The sequence below is a fragment of the Alexandromys fortis genome, unplaced genomic scaffold (assembly GCF_014885135.2).
Source record: "Alexandromys fortis isolate MF-2015 unplaced genomic scaffold, M_Fortis_MF-2015_v1.1 scaffold_376, whole genome shotgun sequence".
Taxonomy (NCBI): Eukaryota; Metazoa; Chordata; class Mammalia; order Rodentia; family Cricetidae; genus Alexandromys; species Alexandromys fortis.
The window spans coordinates 355,258-366,626 of NW_026068259.1; the positions used below are offsets into that span (position 1 = coordinate 355,258).

The 11,369-nt window shown below is 41.4% G+C and overlaps 1 protein-coding gene and 1 pseudogene across 11 annotated transcripts in view; one reads left to right on the forward strand and one right to left on the reverse strand.

Annotated features, from left to right (window-relative positions):
• LOC126494358 (zinc finger protein 14-like) overlaps positions 1–11,369 on the forward strand; it is a 239,788-nt gene that overhangs the window by 219,967 nt on the left and 8,452 nt on the right. For 4 of the 11 annotated variants that reach the window (XM_050131661.1, XM_050131663.1, XM_050131657.1 and 1 more), the window contains exons 2-3: positions 7,738–7,849; positions 10,943–11,069. The exons of 2 other annotated variants lie outside the window; for them this stretch is intronic. In XM_050131661.1, coding sequence (XP_049987618.1) covers positions 7,811–7,849; positions 10,943–11,069 — 166 coding nt within the window. In that variant the 5' untranslated portion in view covers positions 7,738–7,810. Of the gene's footprint in view, positions 1–7,737; positions 7,850–10,942; positions 11,070–11,237; positions 11,299–11,369 lie in introns of all 11 variants that reach the window. 5 more of the 11 variants (XM_050131659.1, XM_050131662.1, XM_050131658.1 and 2 more) reach the window with 2 other exon arrangements.
• On the reverse strand, positions 7–4,704 carry LOC126494367 (60S ribosomal protein L29-like; annotated as a pseudogene).

The following is an 11,369-nucleotide window of genomic DNA, read 5'->3' on the forward strand; positions in this document are numbered from 1 at the left end:
TAACTGTTTTGTTATATGTAATTTTGCCATGTTAAGTTAAAGCCTTCTTTTTTTTGTTTAAATAGAAAAAGGGGAAATGATGGAGGAAGGACATTGGTTAATTATAATAAAGAAACTGCCTAGGCCCATTTTATTGGTTAGAACAGGTGGGTGGAGTAAACAGAAGAGAATGCTGGGAGAAAGAAGCTTAGTCAAGGAGTCACCATGATTCTCCCACTCCAGTCAGACACAGGTTAAGCCAGCTTCTTCTCTGGTAAGCCAGCTCGTGGGCTACACAGATTATTAGAAATGGGTTAGATTAATATGTAAGAGCTAGCCAATAGGAGGCTACAGATAACGGGCCAGGCAGTGTTTAAAAGAATACAGTTTCCGTGTAATGATTTCAGGGCATAACCTAGCCATGCGGGCGGCCAGGTGCCGAGGACGCAGCCCTGCTGCTCTTATCACTACAACATTGGCAGACTGCGACCTTTTTTATGGGGCCTTCACAGGGTCCTGGGCACATTTGAGAGCCTGAGCTGCAGCTGAGGCCTCTGCCTTGGCTTGAACCTTGGGCTTTGTTTTTTGGAGCCTACGACCCCTGGCTTCTAATCTGCTTCCCAAGCTTGGGGTAAGCAATTAAAGCCAGATGGATGAGTTTGCGGCTGGGGCCCTTTGGCACCTTGGGCTTCACCACCTGGGGCTTCACCAGGGCCTTGATGGCCTCCGCACGTACACTCATGGCCTTTGCATTATTTGCCTGCATCTTCTTCAGGCCTTTCTTGTTGAGCTTCTTGGCAAAGCGCATGTTCCTCAGGAACTTGGGGTCAACCCCCTTGAGAGATTCGTATCTCTGTGACCGGGGTTTCTTGATGCCGTTTGTGTGCCATTTCCGGGACTGGTTGTGTGTGGTGTGGTTCTTGGACTTGGCCATGGCTGGATGGTAATCAGCGGCTCCCGAAGCTCCTGCGACCGGAAGAGAAAGAGCTGGTGTCCAATTTCTTGAGTTCTTTGTATGTTTTAGAGATCAGATCTCTCTCTGATGTGGGGTTAATGAAGATCTTTTCCCATTTTGTAGGCTGTCGTTTTGTCTTGTTGACTGTGTCCTTTGCTTTACAGAAGCTTTTCAGTTTCAGGAGGTCCCATTTATTAATTGTTTCTCACAGTGTCTGCTGGGGTTATATTTAGGAAGTGGTTCCCTGTGCCAATGTGTTCAAGTGTACTTTCCACTTTCTCTTTTATAAGGTTCAGTGTGACTGGCTTTATGTTTAGATCTTTGATCCATTTGGACTTGAGTTTTGTGCTTGGTGATAGATATGGGTCTATTTTCATTCTTCTACATGTTGATATCCAGTTATGCCAGCACCACTTGTTAAATATGCTTTCTTTTTTCCATTTGATACTTTTTGCTTCTTTATCAAATATCAGGTGTTTGAAGATGTGTGGATTGATATCTGTGTCTTCTATTCAGTTCCATTGGTTCTCCTGTCTGTTCTCATGCCAATACCAGGCTGTTTTCAGTACTGTAGCTCTGTAGTAGAGTTTGAAGTCAGGGATTGTGATGCCTCCAGAAGTTCTTTTATTGCCCAGGATTGTTTTGGCTCTCCTGGGTTTTCTGCTTTTCCTTATGAAGTTGAGTACCACTCTTTCGAGGTCTGTGAAGAATTTTGCTGAGATTTTGATGAGCATTGCGCTGAATCTGTAGATTGTTTTTGGTAAGATTGTCATTTTTACTATATTAATTGCCTACCCAAGAGCATGGGAGATATTTCCACTTTCTGGTCTCTTCTTCAATTTCTTTCTTCAAAGATTTAAAGTTCTTGTCATACAAGTCTCCCCCTTGTTTGGTTAGAGTTACTCAGATATTTTATGCTATTTGTGGCTATTGTGAAGGGTGTTGATTCTCTGATTTCTTCCCCAGCCCTTTTATCATCTGTGTACAGGAGGGCTACTGATTTTATTTTTGAGTTAATCTTGTATCCTGATACATTGCAGAAAGTGTTTGGGTTGTAGAAGTTCCTTGGTAGAATTTTTGGGATCACTTATGTAAACTACCATATCATCAGCAAACAGTGAGAGTTTGACTTCTTCTTTTCCAATTTGTATCCCCTTGATCTCCTTTTGTTGTCTTATTGCTGTAGCTAGGACCTCAAGAACTATATTGAATAGATATGGAGAGAGTGACAACCTTGCCTTATTCCTAATTTCAGTGGCATTTCTGGGAGTTTCTTTCTGTTTAGTTTGGTGTTGGCTGTTGGCTTGCTATATATTGCCTTTATTATGTTTAGGTCTGTTCCTTGTATTCGCGCTCTCTCCAAGACCTTTATGAAGGGATGTTGTATTTTGTTGGAGGCTTTTTTGGCATCTAATGAGATGATCATGTGGTTTTTATTTTTCAACTTGTTTATATGGTGGATTATGTTGACAGATTTTCGTATGTTGAACCATCCCTGCTTTTGTGTGATGAAGCCAACTTGATCATGGTGGATGATGGTTGGATTCGATTTGCCAGTTTTATTTAGTATTTTTGCATCAATATTAATGAGTGTGATTGGTCTGTAATTCTCTTTCTTAGTAATGTCTTTCTGTGGTTTGTGTATCAGGGTAATTGTAGCCTCATAAAAAGAGTTTGGCAATGTTCCCTCTGTTTCTATTTATTGTGTGGAATAATTTGAGGAGTATTGGTATTAGTTCTTCTTTAAAGTCTTGTAGAATTCTGAGCTGAAACCATCTGGTCCTGGGCTTTTTTTGGTTGGGAGACTTTTGATGACAGTTTCTATTTCTATTTTTTTGTTTGTTTGTTTTTTGTTTTTTGAGACAGGGTTTCTCTGTGGTTTTGGAGACTGTCCTGGAACTAGCTCTTGTAGACCAGGCTGGTCTTGAACTCACAGAGGTCCGCCTGCCTCTGCCTCTGCTGGGATTAAAGGCGTGCGCCAACACCGCCCGGCCTTTAGGCAGTTTTTAATTTCCCCCTTTATTTCTTCCTTGACCCATTGATTCAGGTGAGCATTGTTTAATTTCCATGTGTTTGTGGGCTTTCTGGAATTAGTATTACTGTTGACTTCCAGTTTTAAAGCATGGTGATCTGATAAGGTACATTGGGTTATTCCATTTTTTTTTTTTTTTTTTGTATTTGTTGAGGTTTGTTTTGTTACCGAGTATGTGGTCAATTTTTGAGAAGGTTCCATGAGGTACCGAGAAGAAGGTATCCTCTTTTCTGTTTGGATGGAATATTCTATAGATGTCTGTTAAGTCCATTCAAGTCATAACATCTGTTAGTTCTCTTATTTCTCTGTTCATTTTTTTGTCTGATTGACCTGTCCAGTGGTGAGAGGGAAGTGTTGAAGTCTCCCACTATTAGTGTGTGGGGTTTATTTGTTTTGTTTTGTTTGTTTGTTTGTTTTTTGAGACAGGGTTTCTCTGTGGTTTTGGAGCCTGTCCTGGAACTAGCTCTTGTAGACCAGGCTGGTCTCGAACTCACAGAGATCCGCCTGCCTCTGCCTCCCAAGTGCTGGGATTAAAGGCATGCGCCACCATCGCCCTGCAGTGTGTGGGGTTTAATATACGATTTAAGCTTTAAAAGTGTTTCTTTGACATATGAGGGTGCCCTTGTGTTTGGGGCATAGATGTTCAGTATTGAGATTTCCTCTTGATGGATTTTTCCTGTGACTAATATGAGATGGCCTTCTTTGTCTCTTTTGACTGATTTTAGTTTGACGTCTATTTTGTTAGATATTAGGATAGCTACACCCGCTTGTTTCTTAGGTCCATTTGATTGGTATATTTTTTCCCAACCCTTTACTCTGAGAAGATGTCTGTCTTTGAGGTTGAGATGAGTGTCTTGTATGCAGAAGAAGGTTGGATTCTGTTTTCATATCCAATCTATTAGCCTGTGCCTTTTTATAGGTGAGTTGAATCCATTTACATTAAGGAATATTAATGACCTGTTAATTTAGTTTTCATTATTGGTGATATTAATTTGTGCATTTTTTCTTTGGGATTTGCTGTTATGAGATCATCAATTGTCTGTGTTTTTGTTGGTGTAGCCATCTTCCTTGGGTTGGAGTTTTCCTTCTAGTATTTTGTATAGGGCTGGGTTTGTGGCTAGGTATTGGTGAAATCTAGATTTGTCATAGAATATCTTGTTTTGTCCTTCTATGGTAATTGACAGTTTTGCTGGGTGTAGTAGTCTGGGCTGGCATCTGTGGTCTATTAATGTCTGCATAGTGCTTGACCATGACCTTCTGGCTTTTGTCATCTCCAGTGAGAAGTCAGGTGTAATTCTGATAGGTTTATCTTTATATGTTACTTGGCCTTTTTCCTTTGCAGCTCATAATATTCCTTCTTTACTCTGTATGTTTAGTGTTTTGATTATTATGTGGTAAGAGGACTTCTTTTTTTGGATCCAGTCTATTTTGTGTTCTGTAAGCATCTTGTATTTTTATAGGCATATCTTTCTTTAGGTAGGGAAAGCTTTCTTCTATGATTTTGTTAAATAAATTTTCTGTGCCTTTGAGTTGAACTTCTCCTTCTTCTATACCTATTATTCTAAGATTTGGCCTTTTCATGGATATTTGGGGTTAAGCTTTTGTTAGACTTAATGTTTTCTGTATCTGATGAGTCTGTGTCCTCTCTTGTATCTTCAGCGCTTGAGCTTCTCTCTTCCATGTCTTGTCTTCTGCTCTTCATGCTGGCCTTTGTGGTTCCTGATCTTTTTCTCATGATTTCTGTTTCTTTATTGTAATTCCTTCACTTNAACACATGTGGGTGTTTGTAGAGGAGAGAATAGATCAGATAGTCTGGAGCTAAAGTTACTAGCTATTTGTGAGTTGTCCAACATGAATGGATGTTGGAAACCAAGTCAAGGGCCTTGTAGTAATGCAGAAAGTACGTTTTAACATCTGGTGAATGTTTTTTTTTTAATATTTATTTATTTATTATGTATACAATATTCTTTCTACGTATATGCCTGCAGGCCAGAAGAGGGCACCAGATCTCATTACAGATGGTCGTGAGCCACCATGTGGTTGCTGGGAATTGAACTCAGGACCTTTGGAAGAGCAGGCAATGTTCTTAACCACTGAGCCAACTCTCCAGCCTGAGGTTATTTTTTAGATCATTTTCTTCTGGTTCATCCATATTTGGTTGTTCAGGTCTTGCTGTTGTAGGGTCTTTAGGTTTTACTGGTGTTGTGTTGCTCTTTGTGGTGTAGCGTGTGTTCTTACCTTGTCTACTCATCTTTTCCTCTAACAGGTGTGGTTGGGGCTGTCTGAATTCTGTTGATTAATCTTCTAGGTGCCAGTGAATCCAAAGCTCAGATGGCTGTTCCTCGTGGTACAGTCAGTGTCACAGTTCTAGTTACCCCGTTGGCTACTCCTGTTCCTGGAGATAGCTCAGCGGTCCTGTGCTTTGCTCTGTTCTGTTGGAGTTTGCTGTCTCAGACCTACTTTGGCCTAGGCTGCTGGCTTTGATCTGTTTCTGTAAATCCTGGTCTGGATCTCCTCCTGCAGATGTCCCTGGCTTGGATTTGGACCTGTTCTGGTGGAGATCGCTGACTCTGGATGTGGTCGCTGGCTCAGTCCTGATTTGCCTGGGTCCCAGACTGGATTTGCTCCTAGCTGGTGGAGCTTGTTTTCTCTCTCAGAATGTTTTTGAATACCAATAAATTCAAAGGGTACTATGGTTTTGAAGATAGTAATTTGTTAGATAATTCCACGTACCTTGGCAATTGGGACAAGGTTAATGCAGGTTTGTTCCATTATTAATTACTAATATTCCCATATCACACAACACAGTATAACTAGCATATATATTCATAATATATATAATGGATATAATGGATACAAGTAAAAGAAAAGTCACAAAAGTGGGTTGAGAGAAATGCAGACAGAGCCTGCACTGGTATGATAAGGAACTCAAAACTAGTATACCGCAGGGAATGTAGGGTGCCTTTGATGAAGCCACAAGGAGGACTCAGTTTTCTCAGCTATGTTACAGAGTTCTAGTTGTGAGATAAAAGCCAGAAGTAGGCTTTGAGAACAGGCAACTCTGGGTTCAGGTCTAGGTCTAGACAGGGAGAAGGTCTGGAGGGACAGGTAGTGGAATAGGTTGGGCTGTCAAGAGGTTGGACTTAGTGGATTTGAAACCTCAGGGGCAGGAGTTCCTTGTCTGTCCTGCCTTCACATACATGCCAGGTATGAGGTGATAAGTTGGTTGGTTGGTTTGGGGCCAGCCACCCCACTATCATGTTATGAGGCTAGGGGCTAGGAGAGGGAGTTATATCGTTTCCTGGCCTGGTTTCCCTGATAACATTTTAGTGCTCTCGTGTGTCCCTCTAGTGTCAACTCACTCTGATAAACTTACGGAGAGGCTCCCTTTCTGTTCCCAGGAATAATAAGCCATATATCAGTCTGCACTATTTAGGTGAACAGATAGTGTTTTTGTGGATCTACTGAGGGGCTGCAGTCATTCTCTTTTCTTAAAATTGAGTCTCAGGGCAAGGCATTGCCTAGAAAGCTACTTTTTACAATCTGGAGTAGCTTAGACCAGGGTGCAGCCTGACCTCCATACTGAACATATCCCGTACTAGCACTCCTCTGTTAAGTTGATTGCTTTATTAGTCATTTGTAGTTTGGGGCTGGAAAGATGGCTTCATGGTTAAGAGCACTGGCTGCCCTCTCCAAGGACCAGAGGACAATTCCTAGCACCTACATGGTGGCTCACAACCACTTGTAACTCCAGTTCGTCTTCTGACCTTCTTGGGCACCGTATGAACATGTTGGGAAGAAATCCCTGTATGAGCTGGGTGGTGGTGGTGGTGTACACCTTTAGTCTCAGCACTCAGGAGGCAGAGGCAGGAGGATCTCTGAGTTTGAGATCAGCCAGAACTACACAGAGAAACCCTGTCTCAAACCCCTCCCCCTAAAAAACCATGAAGGCATAACATCCTAACACAAAATATAAATAAAATCCTAAAAGCAGAATTTAAAAGAATGCTTTAAAAAATGGCCTACTTTGGGTTGAGCACTTAACCATTACTTATTCTTGGTGCTTTGAACGCCCATGTAGCCTGTGTTCACTGATACTCATTGCAAAGGGAGCAGTATCATTTCATTTGTTTATGGGCAAGAAAATAAATATTTAGAAAGTAACCTGGCCCCAAGACAGTTGGGAGGTTGATCTCTGAGTTCGAGGCCAGCCTCGTCTACAGAGCTAGTTCCAAGACAGCCAGTGCTTCACAGAGAAACTCTGTCTTGAAAAACCATAATTAAAACAACCCCACCTCCAGACAAACACGCAAAAAGCAAAAAAAAAAAAAAAAAAAAAAAAGACAAAACCCCAAAACAACAACAAAACAGAACTAAATACTTCTAAACCTGTGATAGGAAACTTTTATCATGTGGTTTTGGTGATTGTGGGCCTCAGCCATAGGAGCCCCACTCAGGTGGGACCTCCCTTCTAAGCCCAAGGGCTTTAGTAGAACTTGCATCATGCTGTGTGCTAGGATTTGGCCAGTAGTGTGAGAGGGAGAAAATGCAGGTTGCTGCTGATTTGGTTGAGACACGTTTAGTCACAAGTAAGAAGAGTCTGAGAGGAGACTGTGGGTGGAGACAGACAGACCCAGAGATTAGGAGGGTGGAGTGTGAGGGGACATACTTGATAGGAACACAAGTCCTGAATATTGCTGGTTGTTTGTATGATGGCTAATGGTTGACCTGATTGGCTCTGGAATCAACTAAGAGACCTGTCTCTGTCCAGGTGTGCTCTGGGCCTGTGGCGCCAGATTGAAGCTCTTGAGGCTTCTAGTCTTTGTGGATGGAGCCTCTCTGTCATGGAGACTGCCATTATTGGACTCTCCAGGCCAGATCAGGTAAGCTGTAAATTAGATAAGGTAATCTAATAAATTCTCCTTGTTATTTTAGTTCTGTCCTCAAGAGAATCCTGATTGGTTCAGATAGCTAACTGTATCCTCCTGTTTTTCTTAATGTATATTGTAAGCATTATTTTAAATCACCATTGTCTATTTAATTTAATACATGTGTACACACACACACACACACACACACACACACGTTTTGGTTTTTGCTTTTTGAGACAGGGTTTATCTGTGTATCAGCCTTGCCTGCCATGGAACTGGCTGTCTGGGCTGGCTTCAGACTCACAGAGACCTGTCTGCCTTTGGCTTTCTGAATTAAAGACATGTGCCAACACCACTTAGTTTAATTTGTATATATTTTTAATTTTTAAAATTTATTTTTTAATTTCATGTGCATTGGTGTTTTGCCTGCATTTATGTCTTTATGAGCAGCTATGTCATGGTACAGGATTTTGGGAAATTCTGCCTGCACATGGGAAATTTGGGTCTCCTCTTGGGGTTCTTTGTCTTGTTACTAAAAAGAATTTAAGGCTGAAGAGATGACTTGGAAGTTAACAGCAGTTACTGTTCTTGCAGAGGACCCAGGTTCAATTTCCATCACCTATGTGGTAGGTCCCAACTGTTCTAACTCTAGTTTGAAGGGGACCAGTATCCTCTCTGGCCTCTGTGGGTACTGAATCCACATGGTACATATACATACAGTTGCACATGTACACACATAAAGTAATTAAAAAAAGAATTTAAGAACTGTTTTATTTATTTTTTAAATATTTATTTATTTATTATGTATACAATATTCTGTCTGTGTGTATATCTGCAGGCCAGAAGAGGGCACCAGACCTCATTACAGATGGTTGTGAGCCACCGTATGGTTGCTGGGAATTGAACTCAGGACCGTTGGAAGAGCAGGCAATGCTCTTAACCACTGAGCCATCTCTCCAGCCCCCTTAAGAACTGTTTTAAAAGGAAGTGTAAGGACAGTTTTGAGTTGAAAGCAAGCCCCTAGTACTGGCAGCTCCAGTATAAGGGGAGATGGATAAGGGAAGAGAAAGCAATGCTTCATGAATTAAATTGGTATAGTGGTCAGTCCCGTGGCAGAGAAGCCCAAAGTACCAGAAAAAGCACATTTAGGCACCAGCCAGCATCCTAAAGAGGAGGGCAAAAGGGAAAGAAAAGGTAAACTCTACCTAGGAGACCACATGGCAGTGTTAGCTCCAGAGGAAGCCTTGTCCTGTTTTCAACTATTAAAGATTTAATTTCTTTTCTACATGTGCATGTACATAGTTATACTATTTAATCTCTTGATAGAGTCTTCAAATAATTTGGCCCTTTCATCTAAGGTACTCCATTTATAGTCCAGTAGTTTTCTCCGTGTAGTCCTTTATGACTGTTTTGGGATAGATTGCTCATTTCAAAGAATTTGTTAATTTCATATAAGTTACTAAACGTGTGGCTATGGGGCATTTTTTTTAAAATGATTTTCATCATTTGAGTGTGACATTGCCCTTCTAGGTACATGGGTACGGCACTTAATCCCTAGTGGGGGGTGCTATTTAGAGTGTGTAGTTACAGATAGTTTTCAGAGATGACTTACATCAAATATGTTTTTTCCCATCCCAGTTGTCACAATTGTATTTTTCTGCATTCTTTCTGCATTTTTTGATTATTAAAAGTGAGCATTGCTGGGCGTGATGTTGCACGTTTAATTCCAGTACTGGGGATATTGAGGCAGGTTGATTTTTATGAGTTCGAGACCAGCCTGATCTACATAGCAAGCTCCAGGCCAGCAAGCAAGGCTACATCTGAGACCCTGTCTCAAAAAAACCCAAACGAGTGAGCATTTGTGTTGCTGTTTTCTTTAACTTGTTTGGCTCTTTGGAGGGCCTGCCACCCAGCTCTCAAACAATCACAGACGGAGGCTTATTCTTTCTTATGAATGTCTGACCTTAGCTTGGCTTATTGCTAGCGAGCTTTTCTTAAATTATCTATCTTTTGATTCTGGGTTTTTACCTTTCTCTGTTTTTGTATATCTTTTCTTTCCTTCTTACTACTTGTCTGACTGTGTAGGTAGGTGGCTGACTGTCTGACCCCTTCTTTTTCTTGCTCCTTGATCCCTCCTGCCAGATTTCTCCTCCTATGTATTCTCTCTGCCAGCCAGTCCCATCTATCCTTTCTCCTGCCTTGCTATTGGCCATTCAGCTCTTTATTAGACCAGTCAGGTGTTTTAGACAGCCAAAGTAGCATAACTTCACAGTGTTAGACAAATGTAACATAAAAGAATGCGACATGTCTTTGCATTATTTATTAAACAAGTATTCCACAGCATAAGCAAATGTAATACATCTTAAAATAATATTCCACAACACCTATGGGCAGTAATACGGCTCAGCAGGTCAGTGCAACTGCCACTAAACATGATAACCTGAGTTTAGTCCCTGGGGCACACATGGTAGAAGGAGCAAACTGACTCCCACACTCATAGTGACGTGTGTGCCCATGCAAATAAATGCACACACACTAAATAGCTGTCTTAAAGAGTGTCCATGTTATGTAGTACTTTAGGAAATCACTCTCTCTTTTCCAGGGTTTGCTCTTTGTGTTTGTCGTAGGGTAGAGTTTGCCATATGCTTCAGGACATGTCCAGAGGACTTGGTCCAGAGATTCTATTACTTTTACGAATTCTCTGCACTTTATGTGCTTTCCTTTTTTTTCTTAACCTTGTTTTCAGAAATTTCTTTGAGTGTCAGGAATATGGAGGAAGAAGCTTAAACTCTGAGCCCGAATCCCAAGGACAAACAGCCTCCTGAGCCCTAATTTAATGTTGCTGTATCAGATGATAGGGTGTTCCTGGGACAAGAAGTAGAGATAAACTGGAGAAAGGGAAGGGGTGGGGAGCAGCTCATCTCTTGAGTGCAGGAATGAGGAGAGTGATCTGTCTGCCGTCCCTGAACATCATTCAGTGTTTTGCTAGAACTCGTGCGTCATGGAATGAGTGTGTGAAGACCACACAGTTATGCTGTCCTACTGTCAGATGTGGACAGATGTCGTTCTCACCGCTCTTTTATATACAAATATGGGATGTTTTAGGACCTGGTGAGCTTTGAGGATCTGGCTGTGCACTTCACCCAGGAAGAGTGGGATTTGCTGGATCCTTCCCAGAAGAGTCTCTATGGAGATGTGATGCTGGAGACCTGCAGGAACTTCACTGCCATCGGTGAGGATAACATCTTACCTTCACTCTGTAAACTAGAGAGCAAGTGTTTCTGGTTATTGATGGTCACTGTGATTCGGATGTGGAGAGGGAAGAATGTGGTGAAGAATTAGGTGTAGTGACAATGTACATCCTAGTAATTCATCACACATTACTGTGCCAATATTTTAGGATACGAATGGGAAGACCAGAAAATTGAAGAACATAATGAAGATCCTGAAATAAATCTAAGGTAATCTGCATGCACAAGTGCAAGCAAATGTTCCTGGAAGAAATTTTGTGTGCTGTAAAGATTTTGTTTGT